At 30.6% G+C, this 20,330-nt stretch overlaps 2 protein-coding genes across 2 annotated transcripts; both read right to left on the bottom strand.

The window, feature by feature from the left end:
- Positions 1 to 51: 51 nt before the first annotated feature.
- On the bottom strand, positions 52 to 2,100 carry LOC8273687. Its single transcript, XM_048376430.1, has one exon. It carries the CDS (start codon positions 1,511 to 1,513, stop codon positions 1,172 to 1,174), a length of 342 nt encoding a protein of 113 aa, XP_048232387.1. The 5' UTR covers positions 1,514 to 2,100; the 3' UTR covers positions 52 to 1,171.
- A 15,379-nt stretch (positions 2,101 to 17,479) lies between these two features.
- Positions 17,480 to 18,142, bottom strand: LOC125370623 (dnaJ homolog subfamily C member 4-like). The gene is made up of 2 exons (XM_048376912.1): positions 17,753 to 18,142; positions 17,480 to 17,533 (listed from the first exon to the last, which is right to left on the bottom strand). Exons 1-2 carry the CDS (start codon positions 18,140 to 18,142, stop codon positions 17,480 to 17,482), a joined length of 444 nt encoding a protein of 147 aa, XP_048232869.1.
- Positions 18,143 to 20,330: the final 2,188 nt, after the last annotated feature.

Genomic DNA, 20,330 nt, shown 5'->3' with positions numbered 1-20,330 from the left:
CAACGTGATAGTAATCACAGACACTTTCAAATAACTTTGCATATATTCTTCATTAAGAAAAAAAAAAAGACAAAAAAAAAAAAAGAGACTTTATATACATTCTTGAACTATGCAAGAACTTCACTACATCAATTCTAAAAATGAATACATGCAATATTTGATTTTAAATGATCTATTTATTCTTGAGATCGCACTTCTAAATTGGTCTCACCTTATAGCACTAAATTATCAGTTAAAACAAGAGTCATGATTAACATGACTTCAGAAGATATGTATATGAAATGATGACTAATTATTTATTAATTTATTGCTCTTATATTAGTGCATGCGTTTGATCCTCTCCCATACCAAATGCTCTATTCAACAAATGCTATCATAAAGAATATAATCTTTAGAGATCTGATTAATTAACAGCATTAAATCATAGCTAACACCATTAAAATTGAAAAGAATCCCTTAAGAGTATCAGACCATTACTCACAAGACCCAGTACACAGCTGACTGGAAAGAAAGATTATATTTATATGCTATGCCATCTCTCTGACCCAATGCAATCTAATCTTTGAAACAGTATTCTACAATACTAGTAGGATTCTTATTAGGTCGCCTCAGCAATGGCATTAATTAGATGGATATGTCAAGCATTCTGTAACAACTTAACATACCAAGAAAAAATGCAACCTGTGATGCATACAAGTTGATAATAGAAAAGAATTTCAACAGAAAAACACAAACATGCAGAAGAAGAAGAAAAAGAAATTTTCCAGTCTTTCTGCAAAGACCTGTGTAGAAAGATTGGAATTCTTGTTGATAATTCAAACAAAAAAATAGTATAGTTTTCCCCCTAGTATTTGATCTTAAACTCTTAAATGGTTATCAGGACTCCTAAACCTCAATATCAGGAAATCAAAAAGCCAGTGAAAACAAATATTAAATCATCAACACCAATGCAAGAAATGGTTATGAAGAAGCCACTTATTAGCTTTTATCATCCATTAACAAGAAAAAAGGAAAGAAAAGAAAAAGATATATCCAAGTCTCCATCCTTCCTAACAAAAAAGAAATCAAAACAAAATTATTAAGGCGGTATATTTACAGAACTTACTTGCTAGCTCTAGCCTGGTCATCCTCTCCTTGTCCTAAAACCTCCATTAGGGTTTTCTTCAATTCCTTACTTTATAGTAATTCTTTTCATATCTAAGTTTATCGGTTTAGTGGCCTTATAAATACTCTTAATAGACCTAAATCTTTTCTTCTTAGGCCGTTCTTGTTCGAGCTCCTCATCTTTACCAAAAATCTCTTCAATCTTCTTCGAAGTAATCTCATCTTGGCTTCTTCGATCCAACTCTTCATCCTCATATATATTCTTCCTGTTCCTGTTGCTGCTGTTCTTGTTAATGCTACTGCTATTATCCTCGTCGCTTAACTGCATCAGCTGTTGAGCCGCGACCATTTCTGAGTCTGTTAACACATTGTCGATTCTATACACGGCTTGTAACTCAGCCATGATCATCAAGAGAAAGAAAGAGAACCCAAAATTATTATTTTTTTCCCTCTTTTAACCCTGTTCCTTCTATCTTTCTTTACTGTTTCTTTGTTTTCTTGATTGCTTCTGCTCTCTGCTTTGCTTTGCTTTTCTTTTCTTTCTTTCTCTGGTTACAGGCTCTCTGCTTCTTGATTTTTGTTTTTTTGTTTTTTGTTGTTTTTGGATGGTTCTTTTATGTGCTTCTGAGGTTGGCGTAGAGCGCGTTTAGAGGGTTATTTGTTTCGTTTTAGAGATCCATGAAACTGCGGGGTTGGTGCTGTGAAGATGTCTGGAAGATGGGTTGCCAATATATATATATATATTTACACCACCTGCATCCGTTTCTATTTTCATCTATTGTTCTCGAGTATCCTACGCCGTCCGATTCACGTTGTTGACTTTTCATATGTTAATCCAGCGGCTTCTTGTCCGTGTTTCCTTTATTACTTTAGGGTTGTCTATTACTTAAACAGGCATTTTTGCTTATGAGATAAGGTAATGCTTTAGTCTATATATTGACACAAGAATTAAGTTTCTTTATTTTCTAATTTTAAATTTTTGTCCCTGACTAAAAAAGAATGGCTTTGCTTTTTATAAGCCAAAACTCCCTATAGCATATGGGTCCCACTAGATGAACCCAATTGCATGCTAAATCACTTGCAATCAGGGACCCACCAATATACATGATGGTATATATTAGAGTCATTAGATATGTGTATGGTCTTTGATGAGATTAATTAGTGTGATTGGCCCAATTAAGGTTTTTCTTTTCTTACCATAATTCTAATTGTTTCTAATTTGGGTCTGTATGAAATTGTCAAATTTTAAGAACAAACTTTTTTTTATAATAATCATAAATATGTAATTTAGCTTGTGGATTATTAGAATAAGGTGATGACAAGAAACAAAAAAACAAAGAATGTTGACTTACTCTTCAAGAGGGCTGAAAATCCCTTGCCTTCTCAACAAGTCTTGCTATGTTTAGGACTTCCAAAACAATTCTTTGTTCTAACAATAACATCTCTAAAATAAGAAAATTTACATATGTCTATACGTATACCTTGGTCCATTTTCTGAGAAAAAAAGAAAAGAAAAGAAAAACAATATAAATCATTTTTAACTTTTTGGTGTATTTTTTATAATTAAATGAATGACATGTCCTAAATATGAGAAAGTGATATTTTTTAAATTATATTACTAATTTTTACATGTCACTCATCCGACCCAAATAGAAAAGAGAGTACCACTGCTTATTAAGAACATAACTAGATGCTAATTGAAAGCTTAAGTACAAGTTGCAATCATTCATGTCTAATTTTTTTTAAAAGCATCATGTGGTTTTTCTATTTTTCAATTTATGGTATGTGTATCTTTTTTATGACAATTTAGAATATGTATTTTACTCCGTTAACAAATTAGGGTATAAGAGTATAACAACGTTAATATCTGCTGATGTGGCACTAATTTACTGGTTAGGCTCCTGCAACGTCACATTATTAAAGTAAATAAAAGAAAAGGAAAAAATCATAATAACCAGATACTAAACAACCAACGGTAACTTGTTTATTGTTCCCCTAAATTCATTTTCAAGCAAACATAAACAAATACCTCTCTCCAATTAAAAGCTCGGGTTATTCAAGAAGTGTTAAGGAAAAAGTGCAAAAATCCTAGATCTGATGTTCGAAATTGGAAAAGATAGCAAAGCCTAAGGATTTTTAGAAGCTAAAAATGGTGCATTTAGCTTACGTGGATGGGCAAACTTTTGCTGACTCATTCTTTTCTTTTATATATATATATATATATATATATATATGTGTGTTTATATATTTTTTTATTAATTTTCTATTTTTATTAATTTTAGTTTAATACATATTATTGACCGTATTTGTTGAATGTATTTTTTATTAACTTTTTCATCAGTAGAAGAAGCTTACATGGATTTGCAAGCAGTACGTATAATTTTTAAAAATATTTCATATTATTTTATCTGTGTTGTTTTATGTGTGTTGTGGTAGGAAAACTCTGATAGGATTTAACAATATAAATTCAATTCTTTTATATTATGGTTGTAATTAAATAAAATATTGAATTAGTAATTTAATAAATTATTGAATAACGTATAATATTATTGTATGAAATTGTTAGTTTTTGATAATTTAGTTTTATTGATAATTAAATAATGTATGAAAATGAGTTGTGCATGATTTTGTGGATATTTTGTGTCCGATTGAACGGGTTTAGTATTTGAATTCTTTTGTTAAATGGAAACTGGACACGGTTTAATGGGGTATGTTTGTATTATAGGAAAAAATTTACTGAAATTTTGGTAGAATTTTAGGTTTAATTTAAGCTTTTGATGTGTTTTTTTTTTAGAGTAAAGTTTAAAAAACAACTTTGTGGTTTGACGCTTTAATACTTGAGGAACAGAGGTATTTTTTATATCAAAGTAGTAACATGTATTTTATTTTTTAACTTTTTAAAGTACATTCAATATTTTTTTCTCATTTTTTAAATTGTAAAAATTAATAGATATATAAATGTTTGATAAAATAAGTAGTTTTAATTAATTTATCCAATTAGATATTTTATAATCATAAAAAATAATTAATATATATATTTTTTAATTTTAATCAAATTTAAGAAATAATTTCTTAAAATAATTTTTTAATATATTTATGAATTCTTTAATGCATTGTTATATGTCACATTATTTAGAAAATCATAATTTAGTAATAATATATATTAAATACATGCAAAACTATGTAAAAAGTAATAAAAACATAAATATGTATCTAAAAAATGCTAAGAAAATAAACCACGCGGTACTCCTTTACCCTTCATTTTAAGTGAAAAAGCGTCAAACCACAAGACGACTTTTTGAACTTTACCCTTCTTTTTAAGTAATTTATATTCTTAATAAATAATTCAGATGGTAGACAGACATGCTCGTAAGGAGTGTCGAGGATGGCCTATTCCACCACTCTTACCCCCTATTATAGAGACATCCCATACAGAGGCCACATCGACTTCTACACCAACTTCAACATTAAGGCAAATATTGCCTCTGCCATCCTCCACTACACCCAAAACTTCTTCACCTTCTACTTATGTTCCACTACCTACCATCATTGTTCCACCTCCCACTACACCAGTGTCTCCATCTGAGGGGACCTCATTAGTCGGTACTCGTCGGGGAGTTCCAAGCCACATATCTAGATTAAGAATGACAGATAAAAAAATTATTTATTTATTTATACTGATAATTTTTGAAAACAATTATGCTTTTATAAACTAATTCATTTTATTCTTCTATACAGATTGGTACCATCTCATTTGTGCTCGGCAAGGGCCACAAAGATCTTCAAAAACACTATAGAGGATGAGGGGTATGCATGGAGGTTCGTGCCCAAGGTGATAAACGACTCGTACTTCACCGAGTGGAGGTAATCCATATATATGATTATAAATTAATTTAATATTTACAATTGATTAATACTAACATTTTCTTCTTTTATTTACAGAGATTTTTCAGTTGGGATCCCAAGTACGAAGACCAGCTCCGACTTACTTGAAATAAGCAGGCAACCGAGAGATACCACAACATGGTATCCAGCTAAAAGAGGAGTGGGAAGTGGCCTCGGTGTGTCTCAGATGACATCTAGGCCCATTGGATTAACTATTGAAAGAAGCCTGAGATGAAGGTTGCCTGTGAGACATACAGCAAGAACTGTCTCAGCGATTTTACCATCCTTAATATAGGCCTTGCTCGTCACATGCTGGATCGAGATCGACCATCGACCATAAATGGGCACTAGTAATAATTAACAAATTCAATTATTTATTTACAATTATTAATTTTATTTATAACCTATAATTATTTTGAATCTAACCCATTTTGTTTTGTTCATGCCAGGGAGTTGGGTCATGAGCCGACCTTGTATGAGCTGCTTTGGCAGTTATACATCAAGAACGATGGGCAGTTTATTGACAATAAGTCCAGTAGATCGCTATAAGTTACTTATAATTCATAAATAACTAATTATTATTACTAAATAGCTAATTATAATTATTGTATTTAATTAATTTTAATTTGTGTCTAATATAGGATACTGTTGAGACACGAGCAGCTGCTGCATCTCAGCCCACCAAGGTTTTTCTGATCCTCCACCGGTTGATATGAGTTGTTTGTCAATGTCGTTTGGGGGAAAAGAAGCAGCGGATCAACGGGCTTGGTTCAGAGGCGCGCACCTTCACCTAGCCCTGCAGCTCTAGCAACACCATTTACGAACACTTGTGGGAGGCACTTGGATACGAGCTACAAGTGGAGCTGGATCAGGAGTATGGCGCCCACATAACAGATTTAGAGAGGACGATGCAGCATGTGGTTCACATGTTTGGTGCTGGTTTCATTCTACCACCAGCGCCTACTCTGCCAGCAAGTGCATCTGCCATTGCTACCCTCGATCCTCCAGCTGAGGACCTGGACAACTCCTCCACGGCCTCTGATTAGACAATTTTTTTATACTATAAATTATTTCTTTTAGTTCATTAATTTTATTATATAGTTCTGTATATAATAATTTAAATTTCTATTCTATTTTTTTAATTATTATAATATCATTAACATTAAATATAATATTCTAATTAAATTTCTTAAAAATAATTTTATTTAGCGACAAATTAGCGATGGCCATTAAATATATTTTTAAAAATAAGACAAATAGTGACGGAATAGCGATCGTTCTTTTTATTTTTTAAACAATAATGACGACCTAGCAACGGATTACCGACATCAAGTTTTCGTCAGTTAATACAACCCATTTTCTGGCTATGCCAGTTGCGACGACATTTTTAACTATTAGCAATGTCATTTTTCGTCGCCACATTTATCGATGGATATTTATTTTATCGTTAAAGTTGTAATGATGCCATATTATTTTAGGTTGTCTGTACGCTATGCCGTCGTTAAATCTATTTAGCAATGTTGTCCACCTATTTAGCGATGGCTCTATTTGTCGCTAAACACTGTTTTTTTGTGGTGGTAATTCACATTCACATCTCATTTCTTCTCCTGTAAAACTGGAATTGGATGATGAATTAGATTGAAATGACATGTTTGTCTCAAGAAAATTCAATTAAAAATTGTGTTTCAATTTGAGAAAAACGATAAATTTATTTGTTTCGCAATAATAATGTGACGTGGCAAGAGCCTAACCAGCAAGTCAGTAAATATTAACATAATAATAATAATATAATAAAATAGGTGTGTAATTTCATAATTATCTAAGAAGGTTGCTTATATTTAAAGCATGAGTATTACCAGTCAAATACAGTTGTTTTCCTAACTTGAGAAAGCAGCCTCTTTAGTTTTATACATATACATTACATCATGGGATTTGATTTGTCGATATCAAAAATTAATATATTATTTTAGTTAAGCATTTCACTTCTCTTTTTTCAACTGAATGTCTATCTGTATTTACACTATATAATATAAGAGGATTGCGTGTTTGGAGGGTTTTAAATAATTTGTTTTAATGTCAATTTTACCCTTATAGACTTTAACCGGATAAATGAAACACTCGTATAATACATTTGTATAAAAAAAAAATTAAAAAGTACTATATAAAAAAAATAAACAAATTTGTAAATTATATATTTTCTTTAGAGAAAAGCTAAGACAGATTTAATTCTTCTCTTTTAACGGGAATTCCTTTAAACCTATCAAATGATAATTTCATTTTGTCTAAACTAGTCATTCACGCATACATTAGACGGTTGTTATTATTATTTCAATTATAAAATTTTTAAATTTATAGATACAATTTAATAATTTTTTATATTTAATATTTGATTATAATATTTTAAAAAATAATAACAAACTCACTATTTTTCAATTTTTTTAAATTCTATTAGTGCAATAATATAAAATTATTTTAAAATATATATTGATTAATTATAACATTATATAAATTAATACTATCGATATAATTGATATTACTATTTTTAAAAATTAAAAATTATTAAATAATTAAAAAAAAAATTAGATTTCAGAAATTAATATTGGGCATTTGGCCCATTACATAAATATTTTGGGCTGTCATTTCTGGTTTTCAACCCAAGGGCTTTACAGAGGTGTCATTTGATGGGTTTGAATATCCCAAAACAATCATCTTCGTTCGAGTCACCATCTAGGTCTATTGCTGCTGAGCTGGTGCTAGAAGAGGAAGATGAAGCTTTAGATTTTCCTTTCGAAGAGGCGGTTTCCGACAACTGTTTGATCAATTGTAAGAAATCTTCTTCTATTTGAGCCGCCGCTAGCTTTGGAATAATGAAGGACTTATATGCCAGGAAAGTGGTATGTTCTTTCGGAGGTGGCAAGAAGCTATTCTTTGAAAGAAAACTTTGTACCAACTTTAGAGATAATTTTTCTTGGTGGTTAAATTTATCCCACCATTTGACTTTGAATCTTCGGGCAAGGATGATTTCTCCATTTGGTGCTTGATTGAAATGAAAATATCATACACATACCCAGGGGAGAAAAAAGTTTGAACAAAATAGAAGTAAAGGAGGAAAACATTTCTATTTTGTTTGGTTTATAATGGGTTTTGAATATGTTAAACAGAGGTAGAACTTCTAGAATTATGGTCTCAGGAACATTGCCATAAAAATTCCACCATTGTGTAAACCAATATGGGATCTTTGAAGTTTGGATTGAGCTTGTATCGAACTAGAAAAATCAAGAATGGCTTTGTTCTTCGTTTTGAAGAAGAAAGGTATTAAACCAAGCTTGTTGGTAATCCCAATAGTTGAAAGAAATGTTTAGACTTGATGGGTAGGTTCTTTGGAGGGAAGTTGGAAAAGATCTTGATGAGTGTAAATCTATTCCCCAATCTGAAGGGTGGAGGATTCTTTGTATGGTGCATGTGGAATATGCAGGGTCTCTATGGTCTTTGTGCTTTTTGAAGTGTTTGAACTTTGCAGAACCAGTTACCTCAAGGATAGACTGGTAGTAGGATTGAGGTTTTGAAATATTCCAGGGCTTGAAATACCATCTTGGAGGGAAAATTTTTTAAATCAGTATTGAGGGGCTTTCTGTACAAAATCCTTCCTCAATAGTTAAAATGCTTAGAAAATTTTATTTTTCTATATACTCATTGGATTTGAAAAGTTTCGTTTGTGACATAACTATTTCTTGAGAGTTGGGCTTTGAAATACTTTGAGAGCTCTGAGATAGGTTTTGAGGGAAAATTTCTATCTCAGGTTTTGAAAAAGGGATAGAAGTATACCTTTACCCTTGTTGGAAAAGGAGGATGTCTTTGGAGAGACTTCGGGGTGAAGTTGTATTATTTGCTTTGAATATTCTTCAACCTTTTTTAGAAATTCAAGATCTTGCTGTGCAAGCCACTCCTGAATTTGTAATTGTCGTTAGGCCGGATCTACCTTGTTTTTGTCAATTTCTTCCTGGATGATTTCGGTCCAAGTTCGGATAGGCTTTGAAGAGGAGGGTAAAATCTCCTTCTTTGGACTTTGAACAGGCTTTGAATTTGCCGTCGACTTTTCTTCTTTTGCTTTCAATTCTTCTGGCATTTTCACTCCTGTTTTTGAAGGAACTCTCTGGTTAGAAAGTCTGGAATTGAATTAGAATCTCCTCTTATGTATTCGATTTCAAAATAAAAAATAGAAAGAATGGCTTGCCATATGGCAAAAATCTGTTTGAAGCTATGTTTTGAACATCTTTTTGTAAAACCTCTTTAGCAGATTTACAATCAATCCTTAAAAGAAATTTTTAGTTTAAAAGGTCACTTTGAAATTTTGAAATGCACAAAACTATCGAAAGAATTTCTTTTTTGATAGTTGAATAATTTTTTTTTGTATCATTCCAGTGTGCAGAAGTAAACTGGACAATACATTCTTTGTTGTTTTGGACTTGCTTAAGAATCCCACCATATCCTAGATTTGATGCATCAGTTTCAACAATTTTGAATGCAGATGGATCAGCCAGGTGTAAACATGGTATTTCAGAAACTTGCTTTTTAATACTTTGGACAATCTTTATATGCTTATCGGTCCATGTAGGGGGGTTTTTCTTTAGCCTATCATGGAGGGGCTTTGCTAGACAGTTCAAATTCGGATAAAAATCCATCACATAATTTAAACTACCAAAGAATATTTGTAATTGAGTTTTTTCCAAAATTTTGTCTGGAAATTTTGAAGTAAAGGCTAGAGACTTTTCAATTGGGGTGATAGTTCTCCAGGAGATATAGTGACCAAGAAATCTAATTTTTATTTGGAATAAAGATATCTTGGATTTTGAAACCACTAAACCATTTTTCTTAACAACATAGAAAAATGTCTCCAAGTGTTTAAAATGTTGCTCTAAAGAATTTGAAAATATCAACACATCATCGATATAGACAATACAAAACTTTGAATAAGGATTGAAAATGTCATTCATGATTTTTTGAAATTCAGAAGGAGCATTTTTTAATCCGAAGGGCATTACATTCCATTTGTACTGGCCAAACGGAACTGTAAAAGCAGTTTTGTACTTGTCTTTTAGATGAATCTGGATTTTCCAAAATCCTGATTTCATATCAAACTTTGAAAAAATAAAAGCAGAATGAAGCTTTTGAAGAAGATCTTTTTTATTTGGAATTGGGTATCTAATCCACTTTAGGGCTTATTCAAAGGTTTGTAATTAATCACCAACCTAGGTGTTCCTCTTTCTATCTCACTATTTTTGTTGACATAGAAAGCTGCACATGACCAGGGGGATCTGGATTTGGTAATCAAACCCTTTTGCCTTAAATCTTTTATTTCTATTCTACAATGGCTTTCTAGGGTTTCATTCATTTGGATGGGTCTTGCTTTGGTGTAAATCTTTTATAAGAATAAAAATATTTTTTAAAGCAATATTATTATTTAGAATTGCAGCTTCAATTTTACCCACAATTCTAATCTTTGAACTATTGGCTGAGGTAAGCCTTTCTTTTGTTTCTTGGTGATACCTTTTAGGAACCAGCTCATAATTGATACAGTTGAGGTGTGCTCCTGTATCAAATAAAGCGATAGTTTCTATTTGAAAATCACCAGGGAAAATGAGTTTAATTTGGATCAGATATTTTCTTGAGGTAATTTCTTTTAAAACATTAATGAAGTTTTCTGGAACATTTTCAGAAACCTCATGATTTTGAAAATCATTTTCTTCTTCAGAATCAGAGTCACTATTCTGTTTAAGAATCAAGCTTTGGAGCAAAACATAATCATTTTGTTGTTTTTCTTTCAAATCTTTGAGCTTTGTTTTGATGGCTTTGATTTCTTTCTAAAGTTCTTGGACGGTAGGAAGAGGGTTTTTTTAACTTTTTTCCTTTACCAAGATCACAGTAAGATCATAAGTGTTCTTACTAGAAGAGGAGACAAGGGTTTCAGTTTTTAAGATTTCTTTTAAAACTTGTTTTTGGATTTGAGGGTCATTAATATGCTTAACGACTTCAAGAAGAGCTTCTTGTTCCCTAGTGAGCATATTAATTTTCTTTGGAACATCATCAGAATCTGATTCAGAATAATCGGATGAGGTTTTGATTTCATCAATTTGAAACTCTTCCTCACTATTCGAAAATTTTGATTCAGAGGAATCAACAAGAAGTGCTAAAATTTTGCTCAAAATTTCATCTTCTATTTGGAGCTCATGAAGTTTTTTAGAAAACTTGCAATATTTTGAAGTATGACCCTTTTTGCCACATTTATAGCAAGTAATTTTGCTAAAATCTTTTTTGGAATTTTATTTTGAAAATTTAGAAGAGGATGGCCTTTTGTAGAAATTCTCCTTGTTTTTGGGAGTTCTCCTATTTTTGAAAAATCGTTTTTTCTTAAAAGATTTGGAAAAATCTTCTTTGCATTTTCCTTTGCAGGTAGGGGAAGGTTCTATGGGATTATACTCAAACTAGTTGCAAAAACTACTTAGTTCTTGCCTAGTCTTCTTCATTTCCCATTTGAGTTGTCTTTGGAGTTTAAGATCATGACAAATCTTTAATCCTTCTTTCTAGGTAAGGCTAACTAATTCGCCATAAGTATAGAAATCATAAGGGATTTGGCCATTATGGGCTTCTCTTATGGTATTTCTAACTCTTTCACCTAGTATCTTAGGTAAACCGGCTAAGAATTTTTCTTTCCAGAAAGGTTGGCTTGAATCTTCCCTAAGCATGACTCTGGTCAGGAAGGTATCTTTGTAAGCTTGGAAATTGCTAAGCTTTTTACAGGTTAGATTGCTAAGGAGCTCAGCATTCTTATCTTTTAGAAGAGAAGGGTCTCCTATGAAGTGGAGGGAAATTGTCAAGATTAAGATTGACACAACATCCTCAATAGGATTTCCTAGCTCATCTAAGATGGGGGTCCCTTTTATTATGGTTTGGATAGCACCTAGGATTTGGAGCTGTTGTGCTTGTGTGAGATGGTAATCCCAACATCCTTTAAGCTGGCCAGAAAATCCAGTTATAAGGAGCTCAGCAATGGCTCTATCAGAGGTACCACTTTGGGTTTTGTAGGCATTGGCTGCCATGGTCATCTATTGTAAGAGACCAAGAATGTTGTATTCTGACATTCTATCTATATTCTATTATAGAAGGAAAAGGCATTGAATCTAGATTGGGTTAGGATATTATTCCTATTTTCTATTCCTAGATCTGGAGCGGTATTCCTAGAAGTATGCCAGGTCAATTTAGGGGCTTGCCATCCCAATCTGTTGATGTTGGAGGGTTTGTCAGTGACACTTTCAAACTCTGAATTATTGGATTCATCGCATTAGGCTTGATCTATAGTACTGATATTCCTACTGCTTTGAGGAGTATCTGGCACTAAGTTTTTGGAGGACTCAGAAGTGGCTAATTTGCTAAAATTTGTTCCTCGATCGCCTAGCAAACTCGTTCTTTTGAAATTGATCTTGGCTAGACTTTGAGATTTGATAGGGTTTGAAGACTAGATTTTTGAGCTTTTCTAATTGGCTTATCTCTTTTGGATGATCAGTGTTGGGGATCGGAGAGGTGAAGACTACATGAGGTTTTTGGATCTGGCTTTCTATCCTAACAAGCTGCTTCCCTATTGTGTTAAGATAGGTATTCGAGAAATTATTCTGCTGAACAATATTCTTGACATTTTTCTCAAGATCTTCTCCTATCAATTTGTAAGGTGTAGCCTCTATTTCATTTTTTTCGTAAGGAATGGTTATTTTTCTAAGGAGAGGGTGTTCAGACTGGATGGTTTGGTTTTTCTCGACCTTCCACTATGGAGTCTTATTCCTTACAGTAACAGGACTAATAAGCTTTTCTTTGAAAGGATAAAAAATACTATTTTCTTTGCAATAAATCTAAAACCAATCAAAAAATTTGATTTGGATCTTGTTTTGTATGCAAAATTGATAGTATCTCTCTTGAATACTGTCTTTTTCTTGTAAAAAATGCTTAAAAAACCAAAGTTTTTTAGAATGGTTTTTCTTTGAATAGAAATCTTCATGTAAAAGCTTTTTATTGATTTGAAAATCTTTTGAAATCATGTTGATTTCTGCTTCTAGATTTTGTGTTATTGCAGATGGTGATGATGAAGAGGGGGTAGAAACGGTCTATATATCCTCATCTTCTTTCTTTGGTTCATTGAGATTTGTATTAGGTTCTGTTTGCTTTGGTGATTCAGGTTGGGTTGCACCTTGAAGGACCCATTCTTCTGGAAAAGTGATATCTTTCCATTGAATGGTTTTTAGAATAGTTGCATTGAATTTGGAAAGATCTGTTTGTAGGAATAAGATTTCTCCTTTTGGTGAATGGAGTTTATGTTTTGAACCAAAAGCAGAAATCATGGCTTTGTAACGTATTTTGAAAATTAATGCTATCGGAATAGATCCTTCAAGCATTTTGTAATTATGTGTCTTTATTTGAAGAGCAATGCTCTTTAAAATATATATATATATATATATATATATATATATATATATATATATATATATATATATTAATCAATTTAAATCATATTATTAGTGTAAGATATTATTTGAAAAATACAGTGATAATATTTTGAATTAAATATATTTAATAAAATTTTAATAAAATAATAACGGCATTACAATATAAATGTAATACATTTCGCAGTAAATTTATATTTTACAAAACTATTTTAGAATTGAACATAAAAATTTATTTAAATAATTGATAATTTATCAAAGAAATTATCAGCTATTAAGAAAGATTTTCTCTGGCGGATTTGAACTCTAAAGTTTCAATAAAATATTAGTAGAATACATATGATTTGGTTACTTCAACAGCTAAATAAAAAAAAAGATTTTAAAAATAGAAGAGAATTAAGTTATATATATATTGGTTATTTACTCATTGTAAATAATAATATAAATTTAATTTATAGATAAAATTTATTAAAATTTTTGATATTTTATTTAAAATATTTTAAAAAGTAACAAAAGTTCAAATATTTTTAGATGTCTTTCTAAATTTCTTTTTAATATTCCAAGATTTTATTGGTTCAAAACTTTTTATTAATATAATAATATAAAATTATTTTAAAATATACACTGGTTGATTTTTAATGTTGTATAAAATAGTACTATAAACATAATTAGTATTACTATTTTAAAATTAAATACTATTTTATAATTAGAAAATTAATTTATTAGTTAATAAAAATATTAAAAATATAGTTTAAATATTTTTTAAATTAAAATCATTAGCTAATTAAAATTAATTTATTAATTAATAAAATATAAAATAAAATTAAAAATGCTACTTTTGAAATCAGACATTATTTAATTAAAATATAACTTATTAATTTATAAATTAATAAAAATAATTATTATTATATACAAAATTTAATATTATATTGTATCAAAAAAATTCAAAAAAATATTAAAATTAATATATTTTCATATATCAAAATATATTCTTGCATATTAAAAAGTTTTTATGTCTCAAAATTTAATTGGTAGTCTTGTAACCATGCATCTAAATAAGCTTCGAGATTATTCTTGTATTACTCAAAATAGGATAGTTTATTATAAGAAACTTCCGGTCCTATATGGATGAGTCTTATCCAATATGTTAATATTTCAAAGATATTCATGTATTTTGTTAGGTTTTCTTTAATGGAGTCCAAATAGGACTAATTTCCACTTTAGACATATAATTCTAATAAGATTTGAACTAAATAAAATACTTTAATCTGCTGATATCAAGAATTTTAATAGAAAACATATTATATATATATATATATATATATATATATATATATATATATATATATATATATATATATATATATATATATATATATATATATTTCTTGATTTAACACAAACAATTGAATTTTACTATAATCTCCATTCCATATTACTTCATCATATTATGTGGTGAGAAAGTATAGGAATCGACCTTTTCTTTGATCAAGTTTGTGTTGTATAAAACAAAACTGAAACAAGAGAAATTACTGGGAAGAGAATTCAAAACTCCTCAAGAAATTACTTGTTAAGAGATGGATATGTTTGAAGCAAGGTGTCTCATAATCAACATATTTTTGAAATAAAATATTTAAATATAATAATGGGATAAAAATAATTACTTTTACACATTTTTATCATAAAATAACCTATATTTTTAAAATGTGCATGTGCCCGAATTGAATATTTTATATAATTCAAAAAATAAATGGTGAAAAAAATATTTGAATTCCAACTTGAGTTTTAGCATTAAATATGTAGTTGTATTAAAATAGTATTTTACCACCGGTAAAAATCTTACTTGATACGTTTTAGATATATATATATATATATATATATATATATATATATATATATATATATACCAAAAAATATAACTGACAAACATTGAATCATTGATAATTAACGAAAAACAACATGCATAACAATTTGAATAGTCAAAAAAATGTATAATTGACTTTGAAAAAAAGGCCAGCTTTTCTTCTTTTTTTTGGGTATTATATATTAGGAAATTCATATACAATTTCACATCTTAATGTTGCCATTGATTGTAACCTCCAATTTTATTGATGTTTCTTCTTGCATTCACATTTTCTCACAAAAGCATTGTTGGATTCTTCATGCTATCTGTTGCAATTCATGGAGTCAACTTTGGACTGGAGAAGTTAGTGGATTGCACTTAGTACTATTTCTACTTTCTTTCATTCTTTCTTTCTTTTCTTTTCACTCTTTTTTTTGCTGGTGGGTGAAAATTGGTCAATGGTACTTTAGGAAACCTGTGAAATTGGAATGTAATTGGAAATTGATGTCTCTATATCAAGAAAACTAGCTATTCCAAGTTTAGTTTTGGAATGACTAAATAAAAACTATTAAAATTAGACTTAAAAGTAAATGTGATTTTAACATACATTCAAGTGATTCAAATAAACTTTAAAAAAAAAAAGAAATTAGTTGTATTCTAAAAATTGGATTTCATTTTAAATTTTTATAGAGCCATCACTGATATCCTTTATTTAAAATGTTGCAGCTTAAGAGGCTGTTGGGCATGTTTGGTTATGTTTTGAAAATCAACACATCAAGCCAGAATTTATGTAGATGTGATGTATTTATATCCTTCATATGATTACACCTCAAGGAAATAAAGATAATATGGTTAGCATTCTCTGAAAACCAGTTTATGCCTCTTATTGTTACTATTCTTATGCAGTCTCTGGACTGCTAAACTGTTTGTCAAAAATATTTCAGAACTGGATTTAGGACCAATAAATACACAATGTTATTGGGAATCCTGCAGTATCTTTTTTCTTTTCTTGTTCCTCACAATCATCTCTCTACTTGTGAACATTTATGAAATCTGTTGTTATGTGTACCTGTTGTGACAGATTACGGAATTGTTGCAGCATATCTATTCAAAACTAAACAGTACATTACCAGCATAATCATATTTTTGTATTCCTATAATAGCCTTATATATGTTTCTAGTGATCAGATGGCAAATGTACACCAAAACTAAGTCAATGGACAATTTTGTCATAACACATGATTATACAAGAAGTACGAGGTTAGGAAAATCTTGAACAAATTGATAAAACCTACCTCTTATGATAGATTTTTCAGCGAGTTTTAGGATTGAAGCAGAAATTGGCATAATATTGGTAGATCAAACAGAGCCGTAATGGAAGTCAAAAATGGAAAATACATATGCAGACTGCTGCTCTTATTGGAATTTGTAACCTTTCTTCTATAGTTAAAAGGGTACTTTGGAATGTAAATTGTAGGGCGTTGTGGAAAGATGTAATACATTAACATTGAAGCTATGGAGATTCATTACATTGTTAAGATATTTCAGAGGAAGCTGAAGGCGTTTTTCATCTGCAGAGTACTCCGCTTTTGGAGGAGGTTCGTTTTCGCCTGATAGCAGCTACTTTATGCCATTTCTTTGCCAATTTCAGGAGTTTCTTGGCACTGATCTTCCTTTTAGTCAATAAATTGAATGCGTAAGAGAAGAAATGTAGGAGGAAACTTCAGACTGTAGAACTGAATGCTAATCTCCTGATGAGTAGAGGCAATATGAACGAGTGAATTATACATTAACCGAGCCAGAAACCACCTGCTCCATGGAGCTTCAGCAATGCAGGGGAGCAAAACCATGTGATAGGTGGTTACCTGATATGAATCTGCATGGCTGCTTTTAACGAATACTAATTCATATATCCATGGCTACTTTTGATGAATACTAATCCATATTCAAGAAACACAACCATTGGTGAAAGCTGATTCCATAGTCTAGAAATATGTGGTAGGAACACACTGCGAGTTGGAGCCCATGTCTAAGAACTGAACTCCTAACTCACATGAATCTAGACTGACCAAATACAAATTGTCCAGGGATATCCAATTCTTCTTATTGTTGATGTGATTATATAAGCCAGACATCACCAATATCATGCTCAGAATAACTAAATCAACACTGTAGATGTAGCATTTGAACTGGAAGCATACATTATGAGTACCTGAAATCACAGTAATATCAAACATCGAATGGTATAGTTCTTCAATTTAAGGACTGGTAGTTGTCTTTTATACACTGAACGTAACACATGAAACAAATAATTCAATAAACCTTGCAACATCAAGCAGTACATGAAGATCAAAATATGATGATAACCTTCATTAACTACCAATTTGTGAAGACCACCTTGAGCAACTAATTTACTGATGCGATCACATACCAAACAGAATTTTGTCTTTACAAAAGAAGGCTTCTTTGTCGATTCCGATGGCACCTTTGGCCCCATCGGCTGTCTCGGACGCTTCTCGGAAGAATGCTGCTGCTGGTCCTCTCTCTGTTGCTTGTTGCAAGTATGATGATGATTCTGATGCTGGTACTGAAATTGAAGAAGACGATCAAATTCTTTGCGGGAGATGGGATTCTCGAGAATATCACAGGAAGAAAGAAGTTTCTGGAATTTGAAATGGGCTTGGAGGTTTCCAGGGTGCTTGTCAGGATGTAACCTCAACGCCATCCTCTTAAAAGCCTTGGAAATTTCTTCCTCTGTCAGGTCAAAGCCTGCAAAAGAAGCTAGGCCTAACACACTATAGTGATTCATTAACACAGCCATCGTTGATTATGATAAGAAGAGCAATAGATGGAACTGAGCGATTCTAAAAACGAGAGTAGGGTTTTGAAGAATCAGGGAAACAAGAGAACTCTGTCTTAGAGTAGGGTTCCGTTGGCGTAATTCTAGAGTTATTTTTTATTATTTATAGTAACTGGTAGCCTACATTGTAATCACTTATTTTAAAGGTACCTTACAATTAAAAACTTGATTAATATAAACGTTTAACCCTCTTAAAAAAATTTAGAAAAAAGAATTTAAGCAATTTTAGCCTATTCTAAGGGTGAGCGATCGTCTAATACACTGAAATAATAGGTTATTGATCTGATCCTAGCCATATTATCAAGATATCAGAAATTGAAGTTTCTGAGAAACTCATATATGTTGAAGAACCGATTCAGATATTAGATCGACATGTTAGAAAATTAAGAAACAAGGAAATTCCTATGGTAAAGGTAAAATGGAGTCAACATTCATCTAACGAAGCAACTTGGGAAGTAGAGAAGCATATGATGGATAAATACCCGAGCTTATTTAGCATGTCTGTTGGCAATTAGTTAATTTCAAGGATGAAATTTTCTAAGTGTATAGGAATTGTCACAACCAAATTTATTTATTTTTTATTAATAATTAATATTCATTAGCATGTCATTAATATGTCATTTGCATCATGATTATGTATGAGCTATTTTATTATATTATGTGGTCGATAAATAAATTATTTAGTTACATATTAATTTAATTGAAAAGTAATGATTTTGGACTAAATTGGAAAGTTAGAAAGAAAGAGGATTAAATTGTAAAATTACCTATTTTTACACCAATTTACCACCTCTTTATTTCTTCATTTCTATACATGCATTTCCTATTTCCTCTTCTTCTTTGTCTCTCTCGTTCTTCTTCTTTTTTTCTTCAAACCTTGAATCTAAGTCAGTACCTACAAGCTGCCTTAATCAACAAATATGTTGATTTGCTGTCATTCATCTCATGCATCATATTAATATCTAGAATATATATTATTTTGTTGAAATGTGATGTTTTATGGATAGTAAAGATATGTATATTTATGCCTTGTGATTGAATTGTATTTGTATTGAATATGTGAATAGGTTCATCCAAAGGCAAGGAAGTGGTAAGAGAAAAAGAATAGGATTACTTTGTTATTCTATAAATTTTGGTAAGTATTTAATGACTAAACTTTGTGTATATTGAGTAGGAACTGCTGTTTGATTACTTGATAATTTCTTGGTTGACTGAGTTGATATTGGTTATGTTTTTGGCTTGTTGTAAAGTGAATTGATTGTGATGTGTTGTGAAGTGAATTGATTGTGATTAAGGATTGGTGAATCTTGAATGGATATTGTGTGATCGGGAAAGCTGAGCCGGGCGAATAGCTACCCGAGTATGTGAGATGACAAGACTGAGCCAGGCGGATAGTCTTGTCAAGTGGTTACTGAAATTTAAAAATATGAGGAAATGTGAGGATGAGTCATCTGATCCTAATATGATAAAAATAATGTGGAATTGAATTATTTGACTCAGTTGAGTTTGAGATTATTTGCATTATGTGAGATGAAATTATTTGTTTATGAGAATATTTGAAATGGTTGATTTTGTGACTGTCAGTTAAGTGTTGGTATAATTTTCTGTATTTGATAAAGACTTTGATAATTCTAGCCTGATATACTATAGTTTAGTAAATTAAATGTTTATTAAGTCGCTAACTCATTTCTTAGCAATTTTTTTCAGGTTAGTGAAGTTGTAGATAGCCTTAGCTATGCATTGCTCTCTTTGCATCAGTCAATTTTATCAGGTGGGCCAGATGAGTTATCTCAAGCATTGGGACATTTTGGGTACTTGTGTGAATTAAAATAATTTATAAATATTCTTTATATATATTAAGTATGTCATGTCACTTAAATTGTATGAATGTACATTGTAACTAAGTAGTAAATTATGTTTATAAAGTTAATTATATATATATTGCTATACAATTGGATGTTTGAATTTGGGTGCTACAGTTTTTGCTATATATATATATTATCAACTTTAAATAATTGAGTATAAAATAAAAAAATTAAATATTTGTATTTAAATATTATTTATCTATTTATTACGGTATGTACGGACAAAGATTATTTAAAGTGTTTTTCTAGTTAAATAGCTTTTCTTCAGCTAAGTTTATATTGTG

This window comes from Ricinus communis, chromosome 7 (genome assembly GCF_019578655.1).
Source record: "Ricinus communis isolate WT05 ecotype wild-type chromosome 7, ASM1957865v1, whole genome shotgun sequence".
NCBI classification, from domain to species: domain Eukaryota; kingdom Viridiplantae; phylum Streptophyta; class Magnoliopsida; order Malpighiales; family Euphorbiaceae; genus Ricinus; species Ricinus communis.
This window is presented reverse-complemented; position numbering and strand designations above follow the sequence as displayed.

Bases quoted from the DNA above. Each gene is read 5' to 3' on its own strand.
- LOC8273687 (XM_048376430.1), bottom strand. From the start codon at position 1,513: ATGATCATGGCTGAGTTACAAGCCGTGTATAGAATCGACAATGTGTTA.
- LOC125370623 (XM_048376912.1), bottom strand. From the start codon at position 18,142: ATGGCTGTGTTAATGAATCACTATAGTGTGTTAGGCCTAGCTTCTTTT. The intron at 17,534-17,752 runs GTATGTGATCGC...CTGTGATTTCAG, and splicing joins TAAAGACAAAATTCTGTTTG to GTACTCATAATGTATGCTTC.